This window comes from Phocoena phocoena, chromosome 17, assembly GCF_963924675.1.
Source record: "Phocoena phocoena chromosome 17, mPhoPho1.1, whole genome shotgun sequence".
NCBI classification, from domain to species: Eukaryota; Metazoa; Chordata; class Mammalia; order Artiodactyla; family Phocoenidae; genus Phocoena; species Phocoena phocoena.
In genome coordinates, this window is record NC_089235.1 from 71138184 (window position 1) to 71159419 (window position 21236).

General features: G+C 43.4%; 1 protein-coding gene across 1 annotated transcript in view; it reads right to left on the reverse strand.

The window, feature by feature from the left end:
* The window catches only part of ADCY8 (adenylate cyclase 8), a 220823-nt gene that overhangs the window by 108475 nt on the left and 91112 nt on the right, over window positions 1-21236 (reverse strand). The window contains exons 5-7 of the mRNA XM_065895688.1: window positions 20055-20182; window positions 7456-7614; window positions 2805-3075 (exon numbers count right to left, since the gene is read on the reverse strand). Coding sequence (XP_065751760.1) covers window positions 2805-3075; window positions 7456-7614; window positions 20055-20182 — 558 coding nt within the window. The remainder of the gene's footprint in view (window positions 1-2804; window positions 3076-7455; window positions 7615-20054; window positions 20183-21236) is intronic.

The following is a 21236-nucleotide window of genomic DNA, read 5'->3' on the forward strand; positions in this document are numbered from 1 at the left end:
CATTTCAAGTTCAACACGTCCTTAACTAAATTCTTAGTGTTTCTCACCCAATCTCCTTCCATTCCACTATTTTTTATTTCAGTGGGCAGTTCCACCATCGAATCAGTCACATCCAAGCAAAAAACCTGGAAGTCAAACTTGACTGGGTCTTCTCCTGTACCACCCACATCTATCATTTAATTCATTCATTCAGCAAACTGCAAGCAAGTCCTGTCACTTACCAGGTATTGTTCTAATCATGAACTAAACAGTGATACGGGAAACAGATACAATTCCTGTCTTCACGAAGCGTATACACTACCAGCTGACTTTATCTCCAAAGTGTTTCTTCTGTCCCTCCTCTTTTATTACTGGCAGTAGTTGGCATGTAACAGATGCTCAATTAATCTTTATTGAATGAATGAATACATGAGAATGCAACTATCTGAACATCTGCTGTCTATATAGCACAGATTATGGCATGACATACCAATGTCGTTAAAAATATTTCAAAGCATACTTTGTGAATCAATAGAAACTAAAACATCTGGCCAATTCAGCTAGCAAATCCCCAGTGAAGCATTAGTATGTTTTATCTGTGTTATGCAAACAGCCAGATGGTCTGGGCTTTCTGTGGTATTGACTGGGTGTTTTGGCAGAGCACAGGCTCAGCCAGACCAGTTTTGATCTCTTCCAGGCACACATTATGTCTCTGAATCGCACATATGGATCACTGACTTCCAGAGCTAAGCATAAGTGCAATTCTGATGCTTGTGACCATTTTAATTGACTCAATAATTTCCAAAATGTTATTAGTGCCACTTGGTTATTTATGAATATCAGCATACATTCATTGGCTCTTAAGTATGAAGACATAAAAAAAAATTGAGATTATTCATGTTGAAGATGGCAAAGACAGGCAAAACTCAGGCATCATAAGAAATATATGGTATGGTTAAACACCAAGAATAATAATCTTTGACTAATAATGACATCTTTTATAAAAACTATTTGATGACATCAGTAAATATCTTTAGGAAATCAGCAGATAAATATTTCCAGTATTCCTATATAATTCTACCAGATCAATCAATCATGACTTAAAACCGAGCACCTCTACCTCTCTTCTGGGTTCTCAATTCCTAGTAGCAAGGATAGGTACACACTGAGATGAGAACAATTAGGAATTATCCCCATTTCCACAATCAGTTTAAACGGACAGAGTTTTTCAAAAGGAAAGACCAAAAAGAAAATGAAAAACAAAAAACCAAGAGAGAAAACTTTATGCGGAATTATTGAAGTGTTCAGGGTGAGGCATGCATCTTTTTAAAATAAGCAGCCTTCAGGCTCAAGCTAACGATAGGCAGAGGAAACAGAGGGTACTTTCAGCTGGGCATGCACCAACTCCAGGAAGTATTTAAGACTGTAATATTCTATAATAGCAAATTGTACCATGCATACCAATTCAGGGATGGAAAGAGGTAGGCGCTGAAATCAGTGCTGACTTGTGTAGGCATAATAATTTGGGGGGAAAGTAAACACTCACAAAAGAATATTAAAGGCTCTTGCAAGGCATGCGGGCTGGGTTCAAGGGTTCAACCTGCATCTTTGACCAGTGAATGGGGTCCATGCATTGATCCTTAGCTCCTTCACACAGAGCTGGAAGGAAACCAAGGTTAACCTGGCCTCAGAGCGCCCCATCAATCTTTCAAATGCGGAAAAAAGAGGCAAGACTTTCAGCATTTTAACCTCTTCCATTTTAAATGTCTTTAAGCAGACAGATTTTTCTTAATGAGAAATGTTCAGGTCTGTGGATTAGAACAATGAACACATATATGTCTTCATAAAGCTCCAGACACTATCAATTTGGTCTATTTATTTCATAGTACTGTCAGCTCTTCCTTGGCTCGGGAGAATGTCAGAAGCTGTTTACAAGCCTTATATAGTGGCTTTTCTTGGGTTAGTTTCTTTAAAAAAGCACAATGAAGTCACACAACTTACATGAGTTCAACTATATGTGCCTGGCCTAAGGGAAGGGAAGGGAAAACCTGTTAGAGCAGGTGATTTTGCCCATGCTCTGAACAAGCATTCTGGAGAGGGGAGCATCTCTGAATCCACTCTGGTTCTCCCTTGATCAACTTCAGTTCTCTGGTGCCTCTCAGTGTCAGAGCAGCTCACTGGGTTTAGTGTGATTCTGGTATTTGAACATATACTTTTAAAAATAATTTGATGACTGATAACTTACACCTGATGTACTGACTTTGTTGCTTTATCCCTCATGGAAGATGCAAATCCACACTACATAAGAATAGCATTATGTGGGTGGCTTTGAAATTGCTTACTACTCTCAAATGCCCTCATCCTTACCTCGCTTGCATCTTTTATATTTCCAAATCAACAATGCCCTCCTGATTTTAAATTTCAGAGGGCACCTCGGTACTCCTAGCCAGCCAACTACCTAAAAAAATTACATTCGCATGGACTTGCCCTTCCCCCTTTGTTGTTAGTTTAATAAGATGAGGTTTATCCTTTCCAACATGAGTAATTAATTTTGGTAAAATTATAATTCAGCTTCACGTGACATTTATTTTTAGCTAGGTCAAAAAAAAAAAAAAAAAAAAAAAAGGAGACGGTGGTGGGAACCCTCTGGTATTTCTGGCATTTCCTGAAATGACATACGTAGGTTAATTCTGTCCTGAGGTGATACATTTGATCAATTACGATTAAGGCACTCAGCAGAGAAAGGGTTAAAGATGAATTGGTCTTCTCTGAGGCAACTGGGTTGGAGGTGCACATGCATTCACAAGAAGCAAGCCGGGACTTACGTTCTGTTTCCCCACTATGTTATCAAAGGGCAGTTCGGGGCTCCAGGATCCTTCTGTGAATGTCGCCCCACTGTTTCTGCTGTCTGAGGAGCTCACGGATTCCTTGACGATGTCTTCAGGCAAAGACAGCAGACTCTCCTCAGGCTGCTTAATTAAATAGGTCTCTATATTATGCTTCCTCAAGAATTCGTTCCTCTCTTTACCATGACCCTCTTCCACATTATAGTCACCGTTGAGGCAGTCCAGCGTGGCTTTGGAAATGTGAATCCTCCTGTGTGGACAAAGCATAAGTTGTTATACACCTGACGTGGCTTGCAAAGGCCCTCTGTTTTCGGTCCTGTGCAAACCCAACATCAGGGCTGTGCATGGGTGCTGTGAGGACATGTCCTCAAGGACAGTATCTGTTCCCCTGAAAAAGTAGAAAGAATAAAAGAAAACAAAAGTATAAGCAGAAATCAATGAGCAGGTATCTATCACCAACTTCACCCCAAGGGTCGCTGTAGACTCTGATAAATCGCAGCCCCATTGAGCCACATTTAAGCACTTCCTTTGGTTTTTCTTCTGTCAGCCTGATCCCAGCAACTTTTAAGAATCAGTGATTTTTTCAGTCATGTTGACTATTTTGGAAAAACAAGTTCCATAAATGTTTCTGAACTCAACGGCAATTCTTGTCCTATCACCATGCAAATGTAGTGCTTACTGTTTTGGAACTTTTCCTACCTTTTCAATTTTCACATATTTGTGCCTTATTTCTTCAACTTGTCTATAATCTTCTTAAGAACAAAGGCAGGTCTTATAAGTCCACAGGGCTACATGGAGGGTCCTTTAGGAAAACCACTGTAAGATGTAATTTCCCTTGTAATGTGTATATGGAAAGCAGAAGAGAACACAGCTGTGGATACGTGCAGGCTGGCAGCTGGCTAGGCTCACTCACAAGGTAAGAGACTCATATCAGCCATCATAGTTCAAGATTCACATTTCTTTTTTAGCAAAACAACAGATGACATCAAGAGCCTTAAAGATCAGATGTGAATTGTGGGAATGTCACATGGTAAATCCTTCTGGGCAAGAGTTTTTCTGTTCTCATAACTGCCTAACTCAGACTACTTATTGTGGTGCATTGTGGTCTGGGTAGACTAGCTCGGTGGTTACAAGCACGGATCCTTTGGCCACACTCCCTGGATTGAAACCCTAGCTCTGCCACTTGCTAGCTGAGAGATCTTGGGCAAGTTATTTAAGCTTTCTATGAGTCTGTTATCTCACCCATAACAATGGGAAAAATAATAGTACCCATTTTTCAGGGTCTTCATGAGTATTATAAGAGTTGATTCGTGTAAAGTAGTTAAAACAGTGCATGGTGCACTGCACATGCTACAAGAACAAACCCTTAAATTATTAGGATTATTTTTTAAAATGCCATTATCTTATTCCTGTTGTTTATTCCATGCCTCCTCAAGGCTTATAGGGTACACTTTAAATTCTGAACAAGGTCTCTAAGACCTCCACTTTCTGGGCCCTGCGACTTCAAGGCTCATTCTCTGACACTCTCTCCAGCTAATCAAGTAATTGGCATGTCGTCAAAATCAAGGTGCTACTTCACACCTACTAAACTCAGAACAAGCCATTCTTCCTGCTTAGAATGCTCATGCTGTGTTTTCCACACAATTTCCTACTCCCTGATTCAGTACAAATTCATTTCCCTAGGCTGACTTTAGTGCTCTTTTAAATGAATGAATGAATGAATAAGGTAGATACTTAAGACTTTGCTTGGCTTTTGGATTCTAGAAACAATGTATCCAAGGAAACAATTTTTTTCAAGTGATGTTTCCAAATGCATTTTCTTCAGTGCTGCCTCGACTTCTCCTGTTACCCCCCTTACTCATCCTGCTAAGTTCTTTCTTACAAGAGAATAATCCACTGCAAAGGACATGTAAAGAAACAGAAACCACAAACAATGCATTTCTGTTCATTTAAGGCACATTCTGCATGTTTTCCAAATAAGTATCCTTGTATATAGACATTGATTTCAAACGTGAGGTAAGATACAGGCATACCTCGTTTTATTGGGCTTCCCTTTTTTGTACTGCACAGATACTTCATTTTTTCCAAATTGAAGGTTTGTGGCAACCCTGAGTTGAGCGAGTCTGTCTTTGCAAGAGCGTTTGTTCACTTCATGTCCCTGTGTCACATTTTGGTAATTCTCAAAATATTTCAGACTTTTTCACTGTATTTGCTATGATGATCTGTGATCAGTGATTTCTGATGTTACTGTTGCAAAAAGATTACAACTAGCTGAAGGCTCAGATGATGGTTAGCATTTTTTAGCAATAAAGTATTTTTTAATTGAGGTATGTATATTGATTTCTTTAGACATAATGTTATTGCACACGTAACAGACTATGGTATAGTGTTAACATAACTTATATACACTGGGAAACCAAAAATTCGTGTGACTCGCTTTACTGCAATATTTGCTTTATTGTGGTGGTCTGGAACAATTTGCAATATCTCCAAGGTACGCCTGTATTAAAAATAAAAGCATGTGAAAGATGTTTTGAGCTCTCTTGAGAAAAGTGCTAATTACAAGATATTCTCATGATAAATTTTGTCAATACATAGGAACTCAGTAGTGTTGACCTAGAAGAATAGAAAAGATGTTTGACCTTCCATGAAATGAATAGATGTCCCAGTCTTTCTCAGATCACGCTCAGAGCTGGATGCTTGAAAGCTGTCTTTTTCTCCCAGGCAAAATGAAACTCCTGGTCGTGTTTCGTAAAGTCTAATGGCTGATTTTCTTTTAAAATAATCAAGTGAAATACCACCCCACTTGGTATTTTCTCTAGATCCTACATTTTATTATTCTGCTGTCAACACTTGGGGGACTAATATGTGCATATCCTAAATCGATATTATGTTTTCCATATTGAAAGACATCCTTATCCTTCTGCTGAAGTTCTAATCAATATTTAAATGCTTTGATAGAAACTGGATTTTAGGTGTTCATTTTCACCTTGAGCTTTGGAGTAATACATTTGCAGCTGAGTGTCTGGGGATTACATTTCCCTCTAAGGAAATGAGTCAGTTCTCAGACAATATTCTCATATATTGAATGTCAGGTAAATCTGAAACTTTCTGATAATTTTAAATGCCAGGATATACCAATAATAGTCATGATAGTAAATAAGATCTAACAGTTGGGCAACACTTATTTTGTGTAAATGTTACTTTGTAGCCAAATGTATTCTATGTGCTTTGTTCCATGGATCATCTCATATAATTTCCATTCTTCCAACAACTATAGGTGATAAGGCGGTTTTTTTCCCCTCACTTTGCTGACAGTGAAACTGGCTCAGAGGCAGTGAGTAACTAGACCAAAGTCCCATCAGTGGTAGATGGCAGTGCTGGATTGAGACAAAAACATACACTTTCAGAGTCTTTCCAAGACCCTACAGCTACATCATAGGGTCATTACTACAACCACAGCTATTTCCTGAGCAAAGGACTTTATATACATTGTTTCATTTAACTAAAGGTTGAGAACAGTGGTCCTCAAAATGAGGTACCAAGGCCAGCAGCGTCAGCGTCACCTGGGAACTTGTTAGGGAGGCATATTCTCGGTTCCCATCCCAGACACAGCGATCAGAAACTCTGAGGGTAGGGCGTAGCTACTGATGGTTTAACAAACTATGTATGGGTTCTGCATGACTGCGGGTTACAGACTATCAATCATTATGCCGTGGCGTTGGACGCCTCCCTCCTTCTTCCTAGGTTCTATACAGCACGCTAGGCACTGGGGACACAGAGGGACTGGAGACTCATAATAAAAGGACAATCTTGAGCAAACTGGACTGATAAATTAACAATGGAAGACAGTGATGGGTAGTGAGGCACTTAATAGCTGCGTTTATGTGAGAGATTTAATTTCTTCGAGCCTGTCTCCCCATTAAAACAAGGAAGCCACGATTTACTACGTGGGGTGTTGTGAGATCAAATGATATGATGTATTCATGGTATTTAGCACTACTCAAGATGTTTTTAGAATTGGGGGCTATCTCGCTCATTGAAAGGGAAAGTAATCTGAGTTTTTTTCCTACAAATAGTGATTGATAGGAAGGGGAAATTACAGACATTATAAAAGCAGAAAAATAAAAAGCCAAACAATTTCAAATCATGGAAAGTTCAAAGATATGTCTGAGTTTTCAAAGGAAGGGTAAGGTCATATAGCAGGTCTGTAAGTCTTAACCCTGGCTGCCCATGAGAATTGCTTTAAGAACTTAAAATAGATTCTGTACAGATTTTGCTTTACATGAACTGGTCTGGGGTCTGGAAAACCAGGATTTTTTTTTTTTTAGGAACACCAGGATTTTTAAAATGCTCCTCTTCTGGTTCCAATGTAAAATCAAATCTGAAAACCAACGCTTTGCAGGGCTAGGTCCTGAACACCTGAGTGTCATCTCGCCGTCCTCATTGCCTATGACAAATGTCACTAAAGTTTTGAGGCCAATATTCGCATGATGTTTTAATGTTCTGTCACCTCCAAAATAATTGCTTCTTGGACATATACTTCTGAATTCTGCACATGGGAAACCCACTGTCACAAAGTGAGCAAATGATAAGTGTTAAGCAAGAAGAGGGTTTTGCTTTGGCTTACCCAGGGATTCCTCCAGATTCAAGTTTGTTTGCAATATCCACATCCCAAGACCAGACATCAAACTGCCACTTTCGTAGACCCAACACGCCACATAGCACTGAGCCCGAGTGGATTCCAATCCGCATGTCAACGTCATGCTTCGTCCTTGACCGCACATACCTGTTGACATAGGTGAATGCAGAGACACATGTAAAAGGCCAGTGTAGGCACCCTTGGCCTGGGTGGCAGCCTGGGTCTTGCCTACTCCATAAGTTCAACTCCTGTCCATTCATATGCCACCTCTTCCATGAAGCCTACTTGGATTTCCTGATAACAGAAAGATACCCTTCCTCCTCCAAACTCTACTAGTCTTTTGTCTGAACGTTTAAGGGCCCTTATCACCCTTCTCCCCAAACCTGCTCATCCTATATAACTTCCGTCTCAGGGAATGGCATCAATCTCTCTCTCCACTCACTACTGTACAAACCTGGGATAGATTATAGGTTCTGCACTTCATTGCACACTCCATTTCCAACCTAAATATTTTAATTTTTATTCCATTTTCTTCTCTCCATTCCTCATACCAACACTCTAGTTCAGGCCACCATCAGGCTTCAGTCTGGGCTCCCTGCCTCAGCCTGACCACCTTCCAGCTCATGTTCTATCATGTTCTACATGGCTATCACAAACACAAAAGTGACCTTGTCACTCCATCACTGCCTTGTCTGAAACTCTTTCCTGACCTCCTGACTCCTGAGAGCAGTGGTCTCTGGAGTGGTGGTCTCACATCCCACGGCTGAGCCAGGTCAACGGCTGGGAAGCAGGAAGACAGTGATACAACTTCCATCCATAGCTTTTGTGTTTTATCTTTACCAAAATTTGATATATGGGTTGACTTTAGCCACCTTACAGGGTCTGTGTCAGACTGACCTCTGACTGTAAGCATGGGGGAGGAGGCAGCTTGAGAAAACAGGAAGATTTCTACCATCAGGAGTTTCCTCTGGGCACACACATTCCTTCTTCATTTTCAAAATATTTCAAACAGGGGCTTCCCTGGTGGGGCAGTGGTTGAGAGTCCGCCTGCTGACGCAGGGGACACGGGTTCGTGCCCCGCTCCGGGAAGATCCCACATGCCACGGAGCGGCTGGGCCCGTGAGCCATGGCCGCTGAGCCTGCGCGTCCGGAGCCTGTGCTCCGCAACGGGAGGGGCCGCAGCGGTGAGAGGCCCGCGTACCGCAAAAAAAAAAAAAAAAAAAAGTCAAACAATTTTAGTTTTAAAGTGTGCCCAGCATCACTGTAGTAGAGGGTGTAATAAGGACTCCAGTGCCAGACTACGTGAGTTTATATCTTGCTCTGCCACTTACTAGCTGCACGACCTTAGGCACGTTACTTAACTTCTATCTATAAAATGGGAGCGATAATAGCATTGTCAGGGTTAAGTGAATAAAGATATGCAGAGAGTTGAGAACAGTCTCTGGCACATACTAAGGACTACCTGGTTGCTTATCACATATGAAGGAACTGCAGGAAAGTTAACCTATTTTCTTGTGGCCACATAGCTGGTAAGCATGATTCTAAGGCTAAACTGGAGCTGCTGTTTTTCAAACCTCAGACTCCTTGCAACATAGACACTGTATGTGGTGTGTGATTCTGGGCAAATAGCTGAATCTTATCCAGAGTTTCAATGGTTGTAGAATAAAGCTCTAGCTGATTGTTTCACTCACAGAGCCTTTGTGAGCCCCAAAGGAGATAATGGCTGTTAAAGTGCTTTGCCAGCTAATTGTGAGGGTCTATTAAACAGCACACCATGCTAATGCCATTAGGCAATTAGCACCGTACAGGGAACGCACTGGAACATCTTAATGAAAAGACATTTAGATTTTTTATTTTCTTCTACAAAACAAAAATTATAAGAAGACAAACTTTTTCATTGCACTGTTTTTCTTTTTGTTGTGTCTGGGATTTGACTTAATAAAAGAGAAGAATGAAATGACGGAGAAGTCATGAATAATTTACAGACAGCGATCCTCTTTGGAAAGGCTACCCAGTGGTTGCATAGAACTACAAACACATTCCATGTGTTTCAAGATCTGTTCTTGAGGGGGGAGGGGGCCTTTGAGCATTCTTGAAGCTAAAATGGAGGAAATTCTGCTCTGAGTTACGGGTCCCTTTTCAATTTTTCCAAAGTAGAGCCCCACCGTTGCTTTGCTGTGCCTCGTCAGTCGCAAGTAAAGAAAAAAAAAAAATGCCTATAGATCACTCGTCTTATAAACATCTGCACCCGCTCTTTTTCTCCACAAACTCTGAGCTTCCGGAGGGCAGGGGTACCATCTTTCATTTCCACGTGCCCACACTTAGCACAGCACTCAGCATGTAGTGCTCAGAAGTATTTGTTGAATTCATGGACAAAGCTCAAAACCTTTCTTGCTCTACAGCCCCTTGTTGTCCCAAGATGCTTCTAAGAGTCCCAGGGGAACCACGGAGGTGTGTTTGGCCCCGCCAGTTGGGGAGCGGGGAGACCCTCTACATCTTCCCCTTTCAATTAAAGCAGCTTTGCTCTCATCTGTTTTCACAGAGGGCTTCTAGCTAAGATTTATTTTCAATAAAGACTCCACTTAATAGTTATTATTATTTTTTGTAGCTCTAGATCAAGCTGGGTACCAATAACGCAAGAGTTTACCAGCATAAGAGCGATGATGTCATTTCCTTTAATTGAACTATTAAAGACGAGTGTTTGGTATATGATAACAGATGAAGAACCTCGGAAATGTTCTTTCAGTTGAAATGCTTCAAATGGTTCATTTTTTAGCCAATTAACCAATCCATCGATGGTGCTGGAGAAATGACAGCCATCATTGATCTGTAGATTAGACTTTCTCCACCGTTAAATAAATGGATGAATAGAGAGACAAACTTCAGCAGAGTGGCAGATTGGTACTGTGGGTGAAGTACATCCAACTCCTCAGCTTTGGGAGCAGAGACTGGAGTTCTAATGCTGCATCTACCCCTTGTTGGCTGTGGAAACTGGAGCAAAAGAAGTAAATTCTCCTCTGTAAAATGGGAATGATATGGGCTTCTCAAAGCAAGTGACTCTCAACACCACCAAGGGGCATGGAGTCTGCATTAAAGCAGGCCTGGATGTGAAGTTAGGTATCTCAACTTACTACCTGTGGGACTCACGCTAGTTGCATTAGTCTCTGAGTCCCAGTTTTCTTAGGTGCAATGGGAAAGAGAACTAGATTTTTGCAGAGTCGTTAGGATAGTTTATAAAATCATGTATATAAAGCACTTAACCTGGTGCAGTTTGAACACTCAAAAATAGTGGCTACTACTAATTTTTGTTAGTAATTAACAAAATTAACAATTTGTAATTATACAACTATATACAGGTTGAATCAGACCAAGAAAAATTATGAATTGATCACACTACCCTTTCCTGCTAAAATTGTGCCTGCATTTGCTCTATTTACATCTAAATAGCTTCAACCAACCCATTTCATATACCAACTGGGCAGTTCCTAGACACATATTGGTTCAAAAAGGATGAACTAATTTACAGTGTAGTAAGAACTGAGTGATTGGTCCTCGGCTCCCTAGATGACAGTGCCCTTGGACATTCTGAGAAAAATGGAAAAACAAGGGAGTTAGTTATGGAGGTCAACTACGGTCACTGTGCAGGGTGTTCTGTGCAAGTGTCAAGTCTTATCTTTACAATAACCCTGGGTACCATTACCAGTACCATTTTCTAAATTAGGAAACTGAGTTCCAAGAAGTTCCTTTCTTTAGGTCACACAAATAGAGGTGGAATAGTTGGAATTTCACCCCAGGTGTTTGAGCCTAAATGTAGTGGTCCATTTCCTCTACCCTGAATGGTTTATGTTGAAAAAGGAGCCATGCTTAGGGGTACATGAACCACTGGGGTTTGATCTGGCTCTGCCCAATAGATGGATGACACAGTCTCTGCCAGCTAATTCCAAAAGTCAGCAGACTATAGCAAGCTCCCTTCTGTAGATTCCAGAGTTCACTGAGGGTACCTCAGGGGTCACTCACTGTTGGGGTGGGAGCTGCCAGCACGGTGGCCATGCAGCCTGACTTTGCCTTCAACCATGATCTATCCTATAGCCTTTACTGGACTTCAGAGTCAGCCTGCCTTACAAACCATGGGGCCCATCTGCCTCTAAAAAGTTGGAAAGCTACCGTGTCTTATCCTAGCATGGAAGTTGCAGTTTCACAAAGTACTTCATTCTGGTGCCCACAACAGTTCTGATAGGTAGATATCTATCAGCATTATAAATTTCCATTTTACAGATGAGGGAACTGAGGCTCCAAGAGAGTTAAGATGTAAATATTATGTCTTCTGTGTTGGCCTTTTATCTTCATAAAAGATGTCGTTTCATTCTCACCCTATGCTACATATACAGTCCATTTATCTCATCTGTTCATTTATTCAACAAGCATCTCTTGAAGTCCTCTGCAGATATAAGCAGGGAACGAAACAGACAAATCAGAAAATCAGTTCCTGTATTTATGGAGATTGCATTAGGACGGTTTCCCCCCATTTTACAGCTAAGGAGGTGGGAGCGGAGAGAGGTTAAGTCACTCGCTCAAGGTCAGGAAGTAATGGGTCCTGATCGGCCCTCACAATGCCAGACTGCAAGCTGAGAGCTCTTTGGATACCTTCCTGCTGCTTGCACTCCCTTCAGCATCACCCTCCTGCTTTTGGGGGTGGAAAGGTAATGGGAAAACGTGGAGCAGGATTCCTGTTCAAAAACAGTGTGGACTGCATGGAGAAAAGCAAGAGAAGCAATCCAGCCACCCTTTCCCACACTGAGCTCTATGTCTTTCTCTCTCTGTAAAAGTAGATTTTTAAAAAACTAAGATTGCCCTAAATGGTGTGTGTGTGTGTGTGTGTGTTCGTACTCTGCAATGCGTACTTCTTTAAACTCACAAGCATTTTCTTATGCCATTGAATATTAACGTAAGTCATGGTACTTAATGGTTACCCATTTCCCTATTTTGTAATATGCAAAACTTCATCTAACCATTTCCCTGCCTTTAGACATTTAGGGAGTCAGACGAGCAGGCCTTAGGGTCTTTGCGCTCCTGCCTAGGCTGCGTGTCATTGGCCGGAAGTTATTTATCCTATAAGAATTTCAAGTTCCTCGTCTGAAAATCGGGGAAGGTAATAGTATTTTCCTCTCAGGGCCGTGGTCAGTATTAGGTGAGGTGAGTCAGGAAGGTTATTTAGTATAGTGTCTGGCACATGGTGAGCATTCAATCAACATTAGCTTTATCAGCTATTGTTACCAGATAGTTTCAGCCTTCACCATTGTCAATAATTTTGCAAAAAGAATACTTGTTCATGTTAAAGACAACTCTGATGCATTTCAAAGAGAAGTGCAGCCTTATGGATGCTGTTGTCAGGGACTTTTCAGAACAAGGTGAGAAAGGGGGTTTGAGGAGGAAAGAGACAAGAGAGAGAGAAGCAAGGGAGAGAGGGAGACAAAGCCAAAAGGAACTACAGGAGGGAGAGAGAAGGAGGAACAGATGCCGCGAGGCATGCAGGGGGCTTGGGCACTCTTGCCTCCAGTGAGGAATGCTTTTCATTCCTCATCCTGCCATGTTGCTTGGCAGGGCAACCCCGTCACAAGGATTAAGACCTTTGTTCCAATTAACCATCAGGGACGAGCCAGTTCCTGCTTGACATTCTGGTGTCATTCCATGTCGTTTTAGCAACTGTGCTGAAAAGACCAGGCTCTGTAATTTTCATTAAGGTTCATCAAGGGAGCCTTTGGAGATTATTAATAAAGATACTGCATATAACACAGCCCACCGTCAGCTCTAGTGTCTCCTCAGCTCTCAAGTCTTTCCAAAATAGAGCCAGGGCATGTGAAGCGGAGCCACCTGCAGCCCCTTTTCAATCTATGTAATGGAATTATTATCTAAGCCTATTTTAATTAATTAAATTTTATGAACAGACATCCATGAGATGCTATTAAATGCTTTATTAGAAATAAAGTTATATTCAATCACTTTTTTTGCCATTCATCTAGCTAATATCATGTTTCTAAAATCAAGTTTTTTTTTTTGATGGAATAAATTTACTAAGAGGCTTGATTAAGGCTTATGATCTTGTTACTGTCAGAAGTTTACTGACTTTTCTTCCCTCTCAATGTCAGTTCTGCTAACTTATTAAGGATGTATGTGAGACCTCCTAGGCTATACTTTGATCCTTTGGGTATCAATGGCAGATTTCAGGCATCAGAAACAACTGCAGAAATCTGGAGCTAGGAGGTAGGATGCTGTAATTGTTAAGACCAATGGCTTTGGCGTCAGATGCTTTTGGATTGGTTTCCTTATTCTGCCACCGACGAGCTGTGTGATTTCGGGCAATTACCCAAACTCCGTAATGAGGAGTTTGGGTAATGAAGCTCCAGTTTCCTCATTGGTAAAGTAGGAGCCTAATTCCAGAGCTTAGTCAGGATGTACCCATATAGCTATACTGGTTGTTTATGGTTAACATCCATTCTGATTGGCTTCCCTGGCCTCTTCTGATTAGTCCATGCTTTAGCCATACTAGTTGTTCAATATTTTGCTTTCCATCCCTGCCTAACTCCCAGGATTGTTATGAGGACTAAGTGAGCTAACGTATGTAAAACCCTTATCTCAGTTGATGGCATATAGTAGGTGTTCATTAAACCCTAGTTATTGTTATTATTATTTTACTAGAATAGCTTTCTGTAACTTAACTGAGTCAAAATTTCCAGTGTCCAGTCTCAGCCCTAATGGCAAGATCCTATTAAAAAATGTTTCTAGGGTGATAACATGCATACTATCTACTTAAATTTTCAAAAGAACACTCTGAATTTGGGATCTTATGATTCCCATTTCACAGAAGAGGCCATGTAGGCTCTGAGAAGTTAAGTCACATTCATCCCCAGCCACACACCTAATAATGGGAAGAAGCAGGAACCAGGTTATGTCTGCTGACTGCAGGTCAAGGTCACTCCCTTTAAGTCATCTCATGGTGCTATAGTCACTCTTTCAAGGAACCATTGCTGTGATCACATCCAGCAACAAACTCTATCTTTAATAAAGTGGAACCCTGTCCAAAATACTTAGAGTATTACCAATTAATTGATAAGGTAAGTTTACTATAATGATAAACATTTGATTTAATTTAAACTTCTATGTCACATATGGTGTCTTGGGGGACTCGGGGTCTCAGCTTTGGAGGATTATAACCTTTTCCTATTTCACAGCTACTGCTCTACTTCAGGTCCTTAGTTCTCTTTACTGGACTGTTACGAAAATATCTCCCAGCCAGTTTCATTCCCCTTGGCCTCTGATTTCTCTCATCCAGGGTAAACTGGAGACAGAGTTATCCATCTCCATGGTTACTCTCCTCAAGCCCAGATCAGAACATGACACTTCCCCACTTCAAGTGTCAGTGACTTCCCACTGCCTGAGGAATGAAGCCTCAGTATGTCTTCCAAGGTCACCAACTATCTGTGCACTAACTCCATTGACTGAGTTTAGAATTGTAGGGATCACCAAGGCCTGCTTCAAATCCTTAACACACACACCTGTATATGCACAAACATACACACGCACACACAAGTATAGACACATAGGTGCTCACATACTGATGCATATCTACACATCTGCACGCAAGCACATGCGCAAACACACATACACACCATATACGCATACATATGTACACACATATACACACCACATATATATGTGTGTGTGTATAGGGAAACAATCTTTGGATCTCGGTCAAAAGGACCAACGTGGAGGGACCTTCAAGATGGCGGAGGAATAAGATGTGGAGATCACCTTCCTCCCCACAGATACATCAGAAATACATCTACGCCTGGAACAACTCCTACAGAACACCTACTGAACGCTGGCAGAAGACCTCAGACCTCCCAAAAGGCAAGAAACTCCCCACGTACCTGGGTAGGGCAAAAGAAAAGAAGAAAAAACAGAGACAAAAGAAGAGGGACTGGAACTGCCCCTCTGGGAGGGAGCCATGAAAGAGGAAAAGTTTCCACACACTAGGAGGCCCCTTCACTGGTGGAGGGAGGGGTGGTGGCAGGGGGGGAGCTTCAGAGCCACGGAGGAGAGCGCAGCCATAGGGGTGCGGAGGGCAAAGCGGAGAGATTCCCGCACAGAGGATCAGGGCCGACCAGCACTCACCAGCCCGAGAGGCTTGTCTGCTCACCCACCAGGGTGGACGGGGGCTGGGAGCCGAGGCTCGGGCTTCGGAGGTCAGATCCCAGGGAGTGGACTGGGGTTGGCTGCGTGAACACAGCCTGAAGGGGGCTAGTGTGCCACAGCCAGCTGGGAGGGAGTCTGAGAAAAAGTCTGGAACTGCTGAAGAGGCAAGAGACCACTGTTTCAGGGTGCGCCAAGAGAGGGGATTCAGAGCACCAACTAAACGAGCTCCAGAGACGCGTGTGAGCTGCGACTATAAGCGCGGACACCAGACATGGGCATGAGATGCTAAGGCTGCTGCTGCAGCCACCAAGAAGCCTGTGTGCGAGCACAGGTCACTATCCACACCGCATTTCCAGGGAGCCTGTGCAGGCCGCCACTGCCAGGGTCCCGTGATCCAGGGACAACTTCCCCGGGAGAACACAAGATGCGCCTCAGGCTGGTGCAACGTCACGCCGGCCTCTACCGCTGCAGGCTCACCCCGCATTCCGTACCCCTCCCTTCCTCTGGCCTGAGTGAGCCAAAGCCATGGAATCAGCCTCTCCTTTAACCCCATCCTGTCTGGGCAGGAACAAAAGCCTGAGGGTGATCTACACACAGAGACGGGGCCAAATCCAAAGCTGAACCCCAGGAGCTGTGCGAACAAAGAAGAGAAAAGGAAATCTCTCCCAGCAGCCTCAAAAGCAGCAGATTAAAGCTCCACAGTCAACTTGATGTACCCTGCATCTGTGGAATACATGAATAGACAACGAATCATCCCAAAATTGAGACAGTGGACTTTGGGAGCAACTGTAGACTTGGGGTTTGCTTTCTGTATCTAATTTGTTTCTGGCTTTATGTTTATTTTGCTTTAGTATTTAGGGCTTATTATCATTAGTAGATTTGGTTGCTCTCTTCCTTTTTTTAAATATATATATATATATATATTTTGCTTTTTCTCTTTTTATGAGTGTGTATGTGTATGCTTCTTTGTGTGATTTGGTCTGTATAGCTTTGTTTTTGTCCTAGGGTTCTGTCTGTCCGTTTTTTGTTTTGTTTTGTTTTGTTTTTGCGTTAAGTGGGCCTCTCACTGTTGTGGCCTCTCCCGTCGCGGAGCACAGGCTCCGGACGCACAGGCTCAGCGGCCATGGCTCACGGGCCCAGCCGCTCCGTGGCATGTGGGATCTTCCCGGACCAGGGCACGAACCCGTGTCCCCTGCATCGGCAGGCGGACTCTCAACCACTGCGCCCAAGGAAGCCCCTTAAAGCATTTTGATAGTCAATGTTCATTTCTTCTGCAACGCCATCTCTGCAGCATATCTTCTGCTTAAGTTCAAGATGGGAACTCTTATGGAAAGTCTGTGGATGAATGGATAAAAAAGATATTCTCCCTTCCTTCCTTCCTTCCTTTTTTTCTCCCTCTCTTTTTCTCTACACACACATACACACACACACACACACACACACACACACACACACAGGAATGTTATTCAGCCTTAAAAAAGAGGAAATCCTGCTATCGGCGGCAATATGGATGAATGTGGAGAACATTGTGCTCAGTGCAATAAGCCAGACAGGGAAAGACAAATACTCTATGATATCACTTGTATGTGGAGTCTTAAAAAAAAAAGTTGCACTGATAGAAACAGTAGAAAGGTGGTCATCAGGGGCTAGGATTGGGGTAGGGAAAAGGGGAACTGTTGGTCATGGGGTACAAACTTTCATTTTAAGATGAATAGGTTCTGAGGTTCTAATGTAAACATGGTGACTATAGTTAATAATACTTATCGTATACTTGAAATTTGCCGAGAGTAGGTCTTAAGCATTCTCATCAAAAAAAAGATAACTACGTGAGGTGATGGATATGTTCACTAACTTGATTGTGATAATCATTTAAAAATGTGTAAGTATAGGGGCTTCCCTGGTGGCGCAGTGGTTGAGAGTCCACCTGCCAATGCAGGGGACACGGGTTCGTGCCTCGGTCCGGGAGGATCCTCATTCCGGGAAGATCCCACATGCCGCAGAGCGGCTGGGCCCGTGAGCCATGGCCGCTGAGCCTGTGCGTCCGGAGCCTGTGCTCCGCAACTGGAGAGGCCACAACAGTGAGAGGCCCGCGTACCACCAAAAAAAAAAAAAAATGTGTAAGTATATCAAATTACCACATTGTGCACTTTACAACTTTGTCAATTATATCTTAACAAAAATTTAGAGAAAGAAAGAAAACAGCAAGGAAAGTTTTGCTGCTTAAACTTGATTTTGACATGGTTGGTAAATCACAGACTTTTAGAGGCTTCAGAAGAGGTCTAGTCCAACTTCCTCATTTCATAGACAAGCCTCCAAGTAATATCTCTAATGGGCACCTACAGACAAGAGAAGGACCCCTGAGTGACCTGTTCATCACTGTATTTCCAGGGCTTAACACAGTGACACACGGTAGAACTCAACAAATGATTTGTTGACCGACCCACTGACTTACTGACAGAATAGCATTTGCACACCTCATCAGCTGTAGAGTTGGTACAAGGCATTGGGTCTTCTGGGTGTCGGTCACACTGCCTCCCTTGAAACCAGTCAACGTATCACAATTCATCTTAGTTTTCAGGGCAAGACTCTGAAGTGTCCAAATTAACAGCAAGAAGCACCTGAAGCCTTTTCCATCTACCAAAGGCTGATCAAAAGGAAACTCTGGGTGGAAGTGGTGGGCTACTTTTCCATGGTCCCTACTGGGGGAGACATCTGCATCTCTGTAAAAGAGGGGGCAACAGCAGAGTGGACATTTCCAGTCTCTCTCCACCTGCCTACTTGGTCTTAGGGATGGTTATGGTTGGATTTTCATCCTATACCTCATGGCAAAGCACCTCACTGCCTTGATCAGGCCCTGGTTGTGGGTAAGTTCCAGAGGTGGGACCCTGAGGGCCCACCCGGGGGGCATATCTGCCCACCCAGACTGTGATTTCAGGCTCAGTATTGAAATGACCAGTGTCAACGTCAATAGAACAGGATCATATTTAGGAAAAGGGCTTCTGTGCCCTCTTCTTAACTAGGGGACTTCACAGCATCTCCCAATGTCAACAGAACTCTGCCTGAAACCTGAATAAAGTCAGGGATCTGTCAGCAAGTAGAAGGGTCAGGTACACTGTGTTGGTTGTGGCCGGGTTCTAGAAAGGGAGCCTCCAACTCCTTACATTCCTCTTGCCTGTTCCTGGATTGCTCTTGGGAACCAGCAGGCAAGCTGAGCCTACAGTGGAGGGTGCGTGTTTGGGGGGTGCAGAGCAGGGGTTGTTGTCCCGGCTGAACCTGAATCCAGACCGACATTCCCGAGCATCACACGGATGCCTGATAGACCACACAACCCAGGTGGGAGTGCACGAGGAGAGTCTTCCGGTCTGTCTCCAACAGCGCTCTTCTTCCCTTATAAGATGAAGACATAATCCACGGAGATTTCTGCCCATGTGTCCACTCTTTACTCCCTTTGCTGTGACTGTGGGAAGATGTGATGCTTGGAGGATCTGCAAACATTTTGGAACCTTGAGGGGAGCTTTGGCAATATTGAGCTTCTGTCGCAAAGCCATAAACAGCTTAGCTCCAAAGTCCTTGACCGCAATAGCTCATCCCCCTTTGATTCAGCCTCTATTCGTCAGCTACACTCACCGAAGCCAAAAGCACTTGCCACACACCCGTGAAGACAGCCAGGTTGCCTGTCTTCAGTGATTCCTGTTGGCCTTAGGATAAAATGCACCCCCTTAGCACGGCTTAGAAGGCCCTTCAGGTTCTGCATGCTCCCAGGGTGCCGTCTACCTGTCACCACCATTTCCGCCCCAGGCTCTACCAGCTGCCACTACAGCACTGCCCGAATCCTGCACACGGCCCCCTATCTTCCAAGCGCTCCGCTCCACCTCCAGGATCTAATGTCTTACTTTTCAGGTAACAGCTTAGACATCTGTACTCTGGAAAGTCTTCTCCAGCACCCCAGATTGCACTGTTACTTCTCTATCGCCCCCGAGCACCCTGGTCTGATTCGTCTCAGAGCGTACCGTACTGTATTGGAATCGTCTATGCAGTTATCTTTCCCACCACGCTGTAATCTCCCTGAGGGCAAGTACTATGCTCACCCCGTTCACTGCTGTATCCCCACAAGGACATCGGTTATGCTCACCCCGTTCACTGCTGTATCCCCACAAGGACATTGGTCATACAAATGTGTTGCACAAAGGATTGAAAGGGAGGTGTAACTAGAACATAATGAAGCTAGTGGTTCCTATGGGAGAACTAATGGGTATACAGTCTTCATGAAGTAAGACAGAGAACTCCACCTTTCAACGTACACATGACCGACCGCAAAGGATAGATGGGTGGTTTTGGTCTTTCCCATCAAGCACATCAAAGGCTCGGGTATTAGGGAGAAGGTCCCAAATTACCTGATGGTTTTGATCATGCTGAGGCCCATTTCAACGCAGCAGTGGGCGTGGTCCTGGCGGGGCTCAGGAAGTCCTGAAACACAGTAGTAGCAGTCCCCCAGGATTTTAATGCGAAGGCAGTGATGCTCCTGAAAGGAACAAGGTGGGAGAGGGAAGGACTGAGTCAACAGATGGGTAAGTGCTTCCGAAAGCCTTGGGAAAGAGGGGAGCCGGGTCAGCAGGTCTGCACCTTGGGATCAGGGGCTTCTACCTTTGAAATGTGCCGCTATTTTCTTCCCAGGAAATTGGAGGGGGGAGTTGAAGGGCTCAGCGGTGGAATGGAGTCGTGGAGAAACACTGGATTTTGAGTTTGACAGATACAGGGCCATATCCCAGCTCTGCCGTGTAGTACCTTTCTGATCTTAATCCCCCGCGGAATACTGAACACTCGAGTCCTGCTCCCACTGATGTATCTCTTCTCGGGACATGTCTCTGGATTAACAGCTTATATCAGTTGCTAGCTCAACAATAAGCACTTAAAAAATAAATCACTTAGGGATGCCAACTCTACATAAAGTCCTTTCCCAACGACGGTACTGGCACCTTAAGAAGAGGGGCTGACTGTGTCTTGTACATACTTGTATTCATTTACTGATTCACACGCTTGCTCATCGATAAAAACATCAGGTGTGCATCTATCATAAAGCAAGCATTGTCCCTGACACAAAGATGATTAAAACAACCCCTATTATATATTAAACAAAATGCACCCTCGCAAGAACCTGGAGGTAGGTACAATTTTTATCCTGATCACTTCACCAGTGAGGGGCAGGACACGCCTGTTTGTTTGGTGGATTCACAATCTTGAAGACATGATCCTTACAAAGTTTCAAAGAGCAACATGTACCTAGGAAATGGTGCATACTTTCATATTGGATGGGAATCGGCTGGATTTTGCAGGTTACAGAGGAAAGAGAACTTGGGGCGGTAGAGCATAGGGGCTAAAAGCACTGGCTGAGGAGTCCCATTGCAGATCAAATCCTAGACCCCCCACCCCATCCTCATTGTGTGTTTTAGGTAAATTACTTAACCTCTGAGCCTCCATTGCCTCATCTATAAAATGGGGATAAGAATAGGACCTCATTGTGTGATTGTAAAGATGTAGGAAGGCGAGGCATGTGAAGGCTTAGTATAGGGTCCAGC